The sequence below is a fragment of the Equus quagga genome, chromosome 11, assembly GCF_021613505.1.
Source record: "Equus quagga isolate Etosha38 chromosome 11, UCLA_HA_Equagga_1.0, whole genome shotgun sequence".
NCBI lineage: Eukaryota > Metazoa > Chordata > Mammalia > Perissodactyla > Equidae > Equus > Equus quagga.
The window spans coordinates 115,573,437-115,587,658 of NC_060277.1; the positions used below are offsets into that span (position 1 = coordinate 115,573,437).

Genomic DNA, 14,222 nt, shown 5'->3' on the forward strand with positions numbered 1-14,222 from the left:
TTTGAGGAAGATTAGCCCTGAGCTAACTACTGCCAATCTTCCTTTTTGCTGAGAAAGACTGGCCCTGACCTAACATCCACGCCCATCTTCCTCTATTTTATACGTAGGACGCCTACCTCAGCATGGCTTTTGCCAAGCGGTGCCATGTCTGCACCCAGGATCCGAACCGGCGAACCCTGGGCCGCCGAGAAGCGGAACATGCGCACTTAACCGCTGCGCCACCCGGCCCGCCCTCAGATACCTTATTAGCTAGGGGTTTACTGGCTATCGTAAACACAGTATTTAAAAAATTACACACTGGCCTCTGGACTTCTCTGGGGCCAGCAGCCGCCTGACCAGGCAACTGGGGCTCAGGAGACGGAGGGCTCTGTATCCAACCAGCAGTTCATAGGTGGCGACGCCAAGGCACTGGAGCAGCCACAGCTGCCGTATGGCACTGGCATCCCTAAGTGGGTCTCTGCGCACATGGGGTTCAGCTCCCTGTCCACGACCACTGCGCCAGGGTCACACTCAACGCCCCAGTGGATGTCTTTGAGCCCCAGAGAAAGCTGCACACAGAGGGATTCCAGAGCCCCAAGTGGGGCGAGGAAACAGAGTTCACCTTTCAGAAGTCCACCAAGGCCTGGAATCTTACCAGCTCTTGGAGGTTTTCTGTACTGGGAGTGAGAGGCACCAAAGGGGCAGAACACACACAGAAGGAGACGGGCACTCTAGCTGTGGAGGTCTAGACCAACATGCCAAGGAACCAAGCAGCCATCCCAGCCCAAGAAGTGCCCCTTTTGCCAGAGCATCAGCCATGTGGCAGCCCCAGCTCCCAGGGAAAGCTAGCCTACTTTCAGGCAGACGAAGAGATCCACAGCCCTGCCCTACAACAAGGCCCAGAACTGAGCACAGTGGGTGGGGCTCTCCTTCTGCATCCATCAGCAGTGGAGAAAGGGGGGAAGAGTGGGGAAGCGAGTACTGCCACACTTCTCCGGTCAGGTCCACAGCATCACCCCTCTTCCCTCTCGAGGGGGAGGAGGTAAGGCAGAGAAACTCCAACTAGGCTCTGCGCAAGCACGCTTGAGGGCCTCAGGGAATCCCTCCAGAACCTGCATGCTTTACTGGAGCCTCCACCCCCAGAATCTCCAGCTTTTGAAAGTAGCCTGGACAGGGAAGTTGTTTTCCTTTTAAAGGATATGTAGTAATGACACTTCCCACATCAGAGTGAAAAGATTAAAAGCATGAGACCAGACTGATGGACCCAACCCACACACCACCACACTGTGGGAAGGACTCTCGGGGATGAGGCAGGGTTTTCCACCGCCAGTCTCCTCATAATCCACTCTTAGGGGACGATGCTGGCAAGTGCCCCAGGCAATGGGCTGAGACGAGCAGCAAAAGGGGTGATTGGGGCAACAGCTACAGTCCTGCTGCTCCTAAGCTCACTTCCACTCCGCTCTGGGCCAACACGGTTTATTGCTCCCTTGGATAACTGCACCTCGGGGCCCACTTTCTCAGGGTCTCAACCACACTGGCCAGGTGCAAATGACAAATCTTGTGCATTTTAACTTTTTCTTGATATAAACATTATGCTTTTCTATTTCTGTGTATTCTGGTCCAAGGCCCTCATTCCTGCACTGTTCTCAGGTCCATGAGCAACCTCAGGGGTGAGTTGGCAGCAGCTGCAGGACCACACAGCTGCAATCCTTTTTGCTGTCTTATCGCCATGGAGGACTACTATTTGGAGCACCATACCCTCCTGAACCACCTCATTTTTGTCAATTAGAGCTGACTTCTCTCCCAAACCCTCAATGTTTCATAGGAGACTAGGTTTTAACTGGGGTGCCTCATGACTTGATCTCCTCCTTTTGGAAGACTGGGAATTAGTCTGAGCAGGAAAGGTAGTGCAGAGAGGTCAGGAGAGGCAGGGCCAGAGGAAGGCGGTGAGAGGAAGCCACAGCTACATGAGAGCTGTCTACAACGGTGATGAAGGATTCCTTTTCTGGACCTCCAATCCCAGGACAGACTCACTTCATCTACCAGATCCATCACTGGGTTGGGCCAGGCCTACAACAGAACAGGGATTATGAGTGTTTGTTGGTCAGGACAGGTTTTAAGAAGGATACCTCTACACCCATCCCAAGCTGCCCAGGGGTGTTATTTGAAGCAAGGATCTCTCCTTGGGCTCTCCTGCCTTGGCCTACAGAGAGACCACAAGCAAGGGCTTCTCCAGGGTGCCAGAAGCCAGCATCCCGCCCTGCTGCACCAGTGGCAAGTGTCCTGCAGCTGAGATAAAGGGTTCAGGACATGTGCTGTGACTCACCGTGTGGGAACAGGGCGAATGCACTGGAAGGCAGTGGGTGATGAGTCTGATCCTGGATTCTTGTCGCCTTCACAGCTGCCCCCTCTAGTGAGTGTGTGTTGGACTTGGAGGACTTCACAAGCCACTGATTTGCTCATCACTAGGCGGCCTAGTTTGCACAGGTAGAACATGCTGGTCTCTCTCCATGTTCTTCTGGGGTTTTATTCTTTATAAACTTTTTGTATTGAGAAAAAAATAGCCAGAGCATCGCTGACAGAGGTTCTGCGCCAGGCAAAGGACCAGAACAGAGGCTCGGGTGTGCCCTGAAGCAGGTGTCTGAGCCGTCTTTTCTTTTGTGGCTCCTCCCCCTGTTTCCTGTTTTGGACCAGATGTTCTATCCTAAAAACTTGACTCCTACCCTATTCCCGCCCTCTAGCCTCCATCGCCCCCCACCCCAAAAAAGCCCATACACACACATATTTAATGTGTGGGATGTCCCCACAACTCCTAAATGATGTGTGCAAAAATTCTGAAGACGCCAGAAACACTCCATCCTTTGTTCCCAACCTCCTGAGTCAAGAGCATGCCTTGACGTGATTCATATCAAACACACTGCTGTATTTGGATGATCAAACCTACTTTAATCTCTAATCCTAGGGTTGAGAGAAGAAATGGGGGGCCTCCCATGTACAAAATGGGGTCAGGAGGCCAAGAAAGGGAAAATGACTGTATCCCCAAGTCACTCAGAAACTTTTATGCAGGTGTAAGAAACTTATGTCAAAGCAGCCACAAGATTGTTTACTAGGAGATAGATGAACATAACTTCATGTTTACTGCTAGAAATTGAAGCTGTGCGTGAAATCCTGAATCCCCTCTTTCCCTGGGAAAATGCAATGAGTAAACACTTACTGGTATGGGGGGGGAGAACTACATTTTCTTTTTTGGGGGGGGAGGGTGATGATTAGCCCTGAGCTAACATCTGCCACCAATCTTCTTTTTGCTGAGGAAGATTGGCCCTGAGCTAACATCCGTGCCCATCTTCCTCTATTTTATGTGGGACGCCTGGCTTGATAAGCATGTGTAGGTCAGCACCCGGGATCTGAAGCAGCGAACCCCCGGCTACCAAAGCGAAACCATGCAAATTTAACCACTGCGCCAGCGGGATGGCCCAAGAACTACATTTCCTAACTTACCACTGTTGGTGTAATGAACTGATTTTATATTTTCATCTTAAGCTAGCTATCTGGGTAAACTCTCCAATTTATCTTCTGGGTTTCCTGTGTAAGAAAATTATATCATGGGGCCGGCCGGGTGGCACAGCGGTTAAGTGTGCACCTTCCACTTTGGCAGCCTGGGGTTTGCCGGTTCGGATCTCGGGTGCAGACGTGGCACCGCTCATCAAGCCATGCTGTGGCAGGTGTCCCACATATAAAATAGAGGAAGATGGGCACGGATGTTAGCTCAGGGCTGATCGTCCTCAAGAAAATAAATAAACAAAAATTTAAAAAATTATATCATGAGCAAGTAACAGTTTTATTTCTTCCTTTTCCCTCCTCATTCTTTAAATTTCCCCACCTTGTCTTCTGTGCTAGCTAGGACATCCCAAGCCACAGTGGAGAGAAATGGTAATGGTGAGGCTGAAGATGACGTGGACCCAACAGGAGTCCTGATGCCAGGCAGTGGGGAGGATAAACCTGTGTGACCACCTTGGAACACACCCCTATGCACACTACAGCAGCTGGCGTCATTCTGCCAGAGGAGCATTTGCACACTCCACAAAACTCAATTCCACTCTAGGTTGTGTACCAGAAGACATGGACTAGGGTATCATCGAGGCACTGTCCCTCACAGCAGAAAACCAGAAGCAAGTCACAGCTCCTTACAACAGACAGAACTGTTTAGAAGACAGCGATGAAAATCACTGAACTACACTGTGCCAACACAGAGGAATCTCAGGAACGCGCTGGGTCAAAAAAGGAAAGTTGTAGACTACATCCAGTAAGATTGTATGACATATATTCCAAAGTTTTCAGTACTAAAAAGACGCATGGTGTGAGGGCTGGCCCTATTGCCTAGTGGTTAAGGTTGGCACGCACGGCTTCAGCGGCCTGGGTTCAGTTCCGGGAGTAGATCTACACCATTTGTCAACGGCCATGCTGTGGCAGCATCCCACACACAAAATAGAGGGAGACTGGCACAGATGTTAGCTCAGCCAATAAAGAAAGAAAGAACAAACTAGGCAAGGGCATGGGGGAGACAGACTTCAGCGTGTGCTTCTCCCCTGGAGGAAACACTGGGCCAGGTGTAGGGGTGCTGAGGGTGTCCTGCTGCCTCTCTCAGGTGGGCGGGGGTCACGCAGGTTGACCTTAGCGTTCTTTTTTTTTTTTTTTTGAGAAAGATTAGCCCTGAGCTAATGTCTGCTGCCAATCCTTCTCTTTTTGCTGAGGAATACTAGCCCTGAGCTAACATCCATGCCCATCTTCCTCTGCTTTATATGTGGGACACCTGCCACAGAATGGCTTGATGAGCGGTGCCATGTCCGCACCCAGGATCTGAACCGGCGAACCCCGGGCCGCTGAAGCAGAACATGCGCACTTAACCGCTGGCCACTGGGTCGGCCCCGACCTTAGCACTCTTGATACCAAAGTGTTATGTATATTTTTTGGTACTGTAAAACATCTCAGACCATGACTGCCTAAAACAAAATGTGGGAAGCAACCAGGCGTGTAAGAGGACAGAAGTGAACTCAGGTAAAACTGCCCGTTTTCGCCTACCCTCAGGGCAGAGCCCCTCCCTCAGTTTTGGCCTAGATTGTATACACAGGGCACACACTCCCCTCTCATACCCAACATGCACCATGAGCCTCGACCAGAAGCAGCTGTAAACAAAACAGACTGAAGGGGGAGTACTGTGGAGCTACTTTTGGGGCATCAGGAGTGGAAAGAGGAGTTGGGCCCCCGGCTCTGCCTGGTAGTCCACTCCGTTTTGATAAAAATTTGGTGTCTACCCAAGTCCTTCACCAACATAAGTAATTTAAATTTAAACTTAAATTCTGCTATTTCAGGTTTTTTATCTATCGTCCCAACCAGATCTGTGGAAGGTGGAAGCATCTGGGGCACATTCCTGACCAGTGACCGCCACAGAGGGCAGCTGCACTCCCTCTACAACACTACAACATTCAAGTTCAAATCTGTGTTTTTTGCGAAGTTCCACAGCATCTGTGCCTCAGTCTCCTCATTCGTGACACGAGGCAGACCGGCACCTACTGCACAGGACTACTGTGGCAGCAAACATGCCAATGAATGTAAAAAACACTTTTAACAATACCTGACACTAATATGCGTTTTTTTTTAATGCCAACTCCTCCCCTAGGCAGACTGGCTGACCGAGCACAGCAGGTTTCTTTAGCTGGGCACACCACCACCATCATCCAGGCAGCATCTTGGACGACCCTGTACTACAACCTAGAGAGTGCAAGGCAGCCTCTTGGCTTTGAACTTTCTCCTACGATGCCAGCAGTATCACCAGTTGCAGGTAAGCCCAGAACGTGGCATAAAAAGATGAGCCACAATTAAAGATACTTGTGCCCCTTTATAGTGACAAGTGGTCTGCACGCACCCACACGAGACATGATGCAGAAGGCTGGTCAACAGCAAAGCCAAAAGGTTTCTGGACAGAGGGGATTCCTACATCCTCTCTGCTGGTCCAAGCTTAATCTCCATTAGAATAAGTTCACAGAACGCTACCAGAATTATATACTCTGCTTTCCTGGACATAACCTGTTTGCTAAAATAGAGATCTTTACATCTTGATGGTACCCACCAAGTGCGGATCTGAAATAGGAGGAAAATCTGATCTATGTGTGGGGAACGACCAGACAGGAGACGGTCCATTTCTGGAATCCTGGTGAGTTTCTGGGATCCCAGAGAAGAGGCACAGGAAGACCAAGAGAGCAAGTGATCCTTCACATCCTAAAGCAGGGGTTCAAAATGGGAAGCAACGTCACACCCTGGGATATTTAGCAACATCTGGAGACATTTTGGATTGTCCCAACTAGGGCAGAGGGCTGCTACTGGCACCTAGAATGCTGCTCACCATCCTACGTGCAGAGGACAGTCCCCACAACAAACGGCAATGGTGCTGAGGTTGAGAAATCTTGTTCTAAACCAAGTAACTCTTCACTTCAGAATCTCAGTCTGCTGAACCAGTTCCTATCCCAGGGCCTCAGTGGGCCATTTTCCTTGCCTCCGCCCTTGGGCACCCCCAGCTTGTGACTTCTCACAGAGATGCTGCTTCTTAAAACTCAACAAGGCTTTTAAGCTGGGAGATTTCATTCAACCCCCAGCACCAGGCTGTTCCCCAACATGAAGGCCACAAACTGAGTCACTTGGTTCTACTCGTCACCACCTTCAAAGCTGTGCAAATGTCCTGAATGCCTGAGAAGCCTGCCCTCTGCTGTGGGCCACCAGAGGGCAAGCTCACTGGCTGGGTCCTCTGCTGACCTCTCCCTGGGACCACAGGGGCCAGGGAGTTTTCATCCCCATGTGCCAGTCAAGAGCCCACAGCTTTCTCTGGTCCCATGAAACCTGCGACAGGATGCACCAGACACCTCCTTTGCAATGGGCCCCACAGAACTGTTTGCATCGCCCTGAGGTGTATCTGCTGCTAAAGGGACACTGTGCCATGTAAACTGAGAAACGCTGATTTCTAGTTGCAGCACACATTCAACTACTTCTGTAGAGGAAAGACGTCAAAGTCAAATCACCAGTTCTCCCTTTCCGCCTGACAAAAGGGCTCATACAGACTATGAAGACAAGCTTTCCCTCAGCAAAGTGCTAAGAGCACCCCCTCCAACTATGAAAGCACCACTGGGGCTTCTGACTTGAAGGGTTTCCAAAGAGGAAGCAGCACAGTCATTCTTCAGACACAGAGCCCTGCTTCCGAAGAGAGCTCAAAACATTCAGGGCAGAGGCTGGAGCTTCCTGAGCTCCCTGAGCTCCCTGCAGAGCAGCCGGATGCGCCCTTCATCATGCTGCAGTGTCTTCAGGACTCTAAGACCCCAAAAACATCCCCTCCTGCTCCATTGGCCAAACTATTTTGAAGTCCACAGAATTCCAAAAGTTAGACTGTGATCAGTATGAGCACGTCCAACATCACATCCCCTTAGGCCCGGGGGTTTCACAGAAACTAAGCTGGAAGGGGTTGCAGAGGTCACTGAGTTCAAACCCCTTGTTTCACTTAGCCGAGTTTGAAGGGGCCTCCCCAAAGCTGTAAGCAAAGTGTGTCACTGAGGTGGCAGGCACGACAATCAGCAATGTGCTGGAAAAATCAAAATTCATACAAACTCTTGAGTTCAGAGACACTACTAGGTAACGTGAAGCTAAGGAAGGTAGCGCTTACGCAAAAAGCATAAAATCACGTTTCTTTTTGTTGAATGAGGCTCTGTAGGCCTTTCAGCATGTGAAGGCAGACTCATAACTGCACCAGGGTGTGGACGTTTCCCTCTCTTTCCCAAAATAAACCAGAGGCTTTGCCTCCCGACATATTCTCCCTCATCAAACACAACCCTGGTTTTCTCTCTTAACAGGTAAATGGCATACCTCCTCCCTGCATCATTTTGTAGATTTTGCTCTCTATGTGGAGCTGAGGGTGTTTGGTTTTGACACATTCAAGCTTGATGGCAACTTCTTCTCCTGCAGCAATGTCCGTACCTTGGCAAAGAAACAAAATCAAACATTAATTATCTGGTGTCTACCACCCAGCCCAATGCTACAACACGGTGGAGAAACAATAAGCACCATTTGAGTCTTCCACCAAGGACCAAACAACAGATGCTCTCTATTTCCCAGCACAAGATGGTGTCAGTGGTCGAAAAACCCCTGTGGAAAATTACCCTTATTTTCACTTTTTAAAACAGAAGTATTTGATATGTACAGGAAGTCATATGTGGCATTCCATCACCCACTTCCATGTCCCCCCTCAGATAATGTCACTAGGTGACCGGACCCAGAGACAGGCCAATAATGCAGTTCTCTCCTTAGGACTCTCATCTTTTCTGGTCTGAACCTTCCTACCCAGCCTGTTGGTCACCCCTGCATTTACCCAGCCAAGGCCAGACTTGGAGTCCCAGGGTAACTCTGTGTGTTCCTGCACCACAGTCTGTGTGCATCCGTTTCTCCACGCTGCCAATAGGCCCATTTGGGTGTGTGTCAGCCTTTCTCTAGACGGAGGGCTGAGTTTTTATCAAACACTCACACAGCCTCAGCTCACCTAGACTGGGTATTGAGCCACACACATCTCAACAGTCAGAGCACTTCTCAAGTGGGCTTGGTTCCCACAAAGTGGCATAAGTCATTACTAACCCATCACAGGCCAGGCCAAGGGATGCCCAGGGAGGCTCAGCAAACCCCTCTCTTCCTGGGGACAGGACATCACTGGGCGTTTCTTCCTGATGCTAGACCAGGAGGGTGAACTCTGTCTTCAAAGCCCTAACTATATCCATACAACATAGCCCTGTCACACAGCTTTTTTCAGTTTCCTGCTAAAATACCTCCCAATTACCAGCCCATGAGTTTAAAGGCAAAATTAAAATTTTTCTCTAAAAATCATTGTATTTCTGCTTTACTCTAGTAAGAAACTGCAAACGTGACAAGCACCACCCCTCCAGGATGCACACAAATGCCACCAATGCTCAAGTTCCGATCTGACCCAAAGCTGTGTCTACAAGACCTTCCTCAAGGAGCTTTAACTGGAGAGAATGGGAAAGAAGTCTCACGCAGAACATACCCAACTCTCCTCTTGCTCTCCTCAGAGGTTCCTTCTAAGTATAAAACACTTCAATCCCTCCCAGCAGTATAGTTATTTGTGAATGAATTAACACTGGTTCCAGCAGCCCAGAAAGAACCCAGGACATGTCCTTCCCAGGGAGACTGTAGTGCTGTGCAAAGCAACCTGGCCAGTCGTTGGCGACTCAGTTTCTCTCGCCATCTGAGTTTAGCAGGGAGATCTGCAGTCTGTTTCACAAGGGAGTTGTGGAGATGTGTGGGTAAATGGTTACAAATCACTTTGAGATTCCCAGACAAAACACAGAGTAAAACGGGCAAGCATTACAACAATGATACATCTTCAGAAGGGCTGCCTGCTGGAAGTCATGTGTCCAGTAAATGCCCAAGAACCAGAGCAACAGTCTCCTCTTGTCTGCTCAGATGGCTGCATGAGTGTGGCCCTTTCTAGAGAGCCTGGATCCAAAACCGGTTGCCGATACCAGGGTTCCATGGGAATAACCACCATTTGATCACTGCCAGTGACCATTCTAGATTTAAGAACTTCATTTATCATTCCACAAAGACTCTTTTGGGCACTCAGAAGAAAGACAGGCAATACATTTTGTTCCTCCTGCCTGCAGTTGGGACAATCTATCCAATTACAAGAGAAATGACTTCATCGTTAAATGTACTGTGCAAATGAAAAACGAACTCAGAGTTCCTGTGAGGACCTGGAACTCTGAACTGAACTCGCCAGCCCAGGAAGAAGGGATGACTCATCTTACTAATCACATCAGCAACTCCCTGCTCCCCAGACCAAGAGCCTAGCCTCTGGGGGGAGCACTCTTGCCCCTCCAATTATGTCAGCAGTGCCGCCTTGTCAGGAGGCAGAGCCTCAATGACAAGACAGCCTGGGCCCATGCAGGCTATCTACCAGACTAGCACCTTCCAGAAGGAAGAGAACATTTCTAGCTCCACTCTACCATGGCTGATAAAGCTAACGTCTGACAGTCATCCTGGCAATACTAACAGCCTTGGGGACAAACGATCACAGGCATCTGTGGAACACAATATGAATTCCATCCTCCTATCAATGCTCCAGTCCTCCCACAGGATCACACGAGCAACAGAGCCAGGCCTCTGCAGGATCACAGAAGATGCGAAGGTTGCCCCAAGTCTGATGACTCAAAGAGGAGAGGCTGGATGTGGCCTCTAGCACACACTCGTCTGGGAGGTCTTAGCCCACGGGATAAGTACCAAGCAGCAGAGCTTCAAGTTCTGTGCATTCCATGGGAACCAAACTTCACAGGCTACTGAGTAAAACTGAGGTCCACCAGCGTGCAGCCCTCCAGCCCTGCCCCTGCTCCAGGCTGACCATGGCCCCTGTGCTCCACTGGTGGTGTTGCTCCAAGTCTAGTCCTCAAACTGCCACCAGTCCACAGAGGGACAAATACAGGACAGTGAGGAAGCACCACAGAGCTCCAACAGCAACATGACATGCTGCAGCATTTTAATTTTATTTTACAGAAGTATTCGTCTCCAACAGATTGGAAATTACAAAACCTGGTCCTTCACCACAGGTAACTTTTAGAAGTATGTACTTCTAGATGAGGAACAAGAATTTAGAAGATACCACTGAGCTCTGGGTTCCAGGTTCAGGACAAGTCAAAACCAAGTAGCGTGTACAGATTCACTTACACTGTCTGCATCTCCTGAGGGGTTTTGATCTCCCAACAACCCCAACTCTTCTGTGCAGCTTAACAGCCCCAACCAGACAAGAGTCCCCGCACAAGACAAAATGTTCATCTATGCTTAGACACAGATCCATGCTGGTCCTAGGAAAAGAAAACTATGTCCCTCAAGTTGAGCAGACAAAGGCAGATGGTCAATTAAGAGCACCTAATCCCAAGCTTGTCCCTGATCTGGGCCAGGAAGGTAACTCCCACTGAGGACTGTCTCATCGATGAAGAAACAGGGAGAGGCCTCAGAAGAGCAGGGCAAAGGTCCTCCTCACAGGGCAGCTGTTGACAAGGCAGCTGATGCAGGACCATGACTTCTCATTAAAAATGTTCAGGCCACCACCCGAAGAATGCAGGCAGATGACAATGAAAGCTGCAGCGAGGACAGGCGCCTGCTCTCCTCTCCTGGCCAGCCAGCCAGCCACCATTTTGGAACTCCTACGGCGTGCCAGGTGTCTTGCTAGATATCGCTGAAGAGAAACGAAAGTCAGCAAGGGGAAGACACGAAAATCAAACATGAAGAGATTAGTAAGCTTTAGCTCCCAAAAGGTCTTTGTGTACATCATGAAGTCAGACCACACAGTCCGTCCAGGTAACAGGTAGATGGACCAAGCCATGCTCTGATAAAGTGATGGAGCAACAGGATCAAGTACAAATGCTACCAGCTGGCAGGAAGAAAACCCCTGTTCTGCCAATCACGAATAGGGTGGGGTCCGAGGACCCTGCTGTCTGCCTCTAGAAGACATGCATGAGAACAGAGCTCCATGGGAACAGGGGGCTCATGCTGCCCCTCTGGCACTTGGCGCCTCACAGGCACTCCACGAACACCAGCTGAACCGAATAGCAACTGTGCCGGCTGGCACCACCACACAGCCTGGGCCCCGGCACACTGCCCGCACACACTCTTCTCCCCTCAGCTCCAGTGGGCACACTAGAGTTTGAAACACACGGTCCACATTAAGATCACTGGTTTTCCCTTTGTTTTCAAATGTATAAGAGGTACACTGCCAGCAAAGTGAAAGAACTTCTGGTTCCCACTGCCTCAAACACACCAGCTCCAGCAGCAAGGGGGAACAAGCACGTGGAAGCTAAAGCTGAGGACGGCACAGGGCTGAGCAGGCTTCGCCTTATGCCGCCTGCAATTCCAAGTGCAGTGACGTCCGAAGTGTGTGCTGCACAAGGTATGGGAGCTCTGAGGCCTTCCCGGCCTGCCTTTCCCAAAAGCCTTCCGGATCTGGCAAGCTTAGAGGAAGGTAGACCAAGGCGAGAGACTGCACGTTTTGGGGTCTGTGGTAGCTCAAGTCTAGTACATATACTTCCTGAAGCCCAGATATTAGAGAAATAGCCCAAGATATCGCCCTGCTTTGAAGGGGCAATTTGGGGAAGGACTGGAATAACCTAGCAGTGCACAGTGCCGCATGACCATGTCAGCACAGCAGGCCACTGGGAAGGCAGACCAATACTGGGCCTTCTTGGTCGATGAGGCTCTTGGCAAGCTGAAGGACAGCCCTCCCTACTCCCAGTTTCAAACGTCTTGAGAGCACAGAAAGTTCCAGGCAGAAATCCAAGACCCCAAACACCAGGCTCAAAACAAGGTGAACCTACCTGGAGGAGTCAAGGCCTTCTCATCAACAGCAAAAGGGTGGCAGCAGAAATGATTTTAATTGTAATCACACTAGAACACGTAGGACACACCAATTTTCAAGATCACAACTCAACTCTTTAACTAATGCCTGACTAGTTGCCTAAACAAATAGAAAAAGCTATGCTACAGATGATTCGATCCATCCCATGGTCTTTGGACCAGTCTCTTTGACCCTTAACAACAGTATATGGTGAGCTTCCTCAGATCCACCTTTCTAGCCAAACCTTACTCCAGCTAACAAGATCACTTCACATTTTCTCGGTGAGGTCGTGCGCAGCCTGAAAGGACGGCCCTGTGGGCCAAGAGCCAATACTGACTAAGATGGGATGTGCCCAAGCCCACACAAGAGACTCTTAAGTGCACGCCGATGGGTGGGCTGTGTGTGTGCCCGGAGCCACAGACCACCCACCTCAGAACACAGCCGAAGGAGACTGAGCACAGACCCTTCTGGGACCAGTCAGCCTGTCTGCATCGAGCGCTACCGGTGTGCCCAGCACCAGGGGAGGCATGGGACGCAGCGGTGAATAAGCAGAGAGGGTCCCCCACAAAGCTCCCACTCCCGAGAAGGGCTCACACCTCTGTGAATACTCGGTGACAACCGCTCCACGATGCGACTGTCCGAAGCACAGAGCTGTCTGGCAAGGTCTCAGACCAAAGGACGAGAAGTTTCATAATGTCTACTTTCCGATCCCTGCGTAAGAGTGGCTAATGGACTGGCCTTTCAGTACAGTTCCTAAGTCCTAGATTAAAACTTCTGCCAAAATCTATTCTTCTATAAATAAGGCAAACAGCTTGCATTTACCCAGCACTTTGCCTCCCAAAACGCTGCTGAGAAAGCAGCCGGCTGACTACTGGATATAAATATTTAAATAGTAAATTCCAAATGTCTCCGAAGTGTTTCTTACTCAACAAGACAGTGAGGCAGAAGAATAGGTTCAACGGCTCCCCGATGGCAGTGACCGGGCTACCCAGTGGGGTCACCAGGCGCCGGAAGCAGTTAGGAACGACCCGAACACGGCGACTCCTCTCAGCGCTGCCACCCCCAGCCCTGCGTCTCCTCCAGATGACAAGAGGGACGGCTGCGGCGGCGAGCGCACACCCTTGGGTCGTCCGAAAGGCGCAGCCCGAGGCACTGCCCACACCGGAAGCTCTTCCCGAGCCCCTGACAGGTGCGCCGCCCAAACAAAACGCCAGAGAGGGGCTGTGAGCCACACGACACGCGGACCCCCGAACGCGCCGACGCCAGTCCTCCTGCACACCCACCGCGCGCCAGGCGGCACCTCCCCAAACCCAGGCGGTGGGCAACGACTTACACACTGCAGAAAAGTTACTTTGAAATTCCCAACTTTCAGATTCAGGCCCACCTTTCCTCACACACGTGTGTGCGCGTATTCTCTCACTGCACACCCGAAACAATCCAGAACCTTCGAGTCCCACGCGTGTTTTTAGGCTCTACCTTGCGAATTTCCAAAGCCGCGGGGCAGGCGCGCGGGCAGGGCTTCCTGCTCCCCGCCCCTCGTCCTGCCGGCACCCTCACCCCGACCTCGGCCCGTCGCCTGACTCACGCCCGGCCGGGCGCAGGGGCCCGGGACCGAGCTCGGACGCGCGACACGTCCCCAGCCGCCACGCAGCGCCGCCCCGCCGTCGGGGGCCCACGGGCCGGCCGGCCCCAGCGCACGGCCGCACAGGCCCGGGGGACGCGGGAGCCTCGCGCCGGCCTGGGCTCCCGCGCCCGCCCGCACGTGCCAGGACGCGGGGCCGCACGACGCCCGACGGCCTGCGCCCGCCCG

At 51.2% G+C, this 14,222-nt stretch overlaps 1 protein-coding gene across 3 annotated transcripts in view; it reads right to left on the reverse strand.

Annotated features, from left to right (window-relative positions):
* CSNK1D (casein kinase 1 delta) overlaps positions 1–14,222 on the reverse strand; it is a 38,315-nt gene that overhangs the window by 23,210 nt on the left and 883 nt on the right. For all 3 annotated transcript variants that reach the window (XM_046677487.1, XM_046677488.1, XM_046677489.1), the window contains exon 2: positions 7,885–7,995. In XM_046677487.1, coding sequence (XP_046533443.1) covers positions 7,885–7,995 — 111 coding nt within the window. The remainder of the gene's footprint in view (positions 1–7,884; positions 7,996–14,222) is intronic.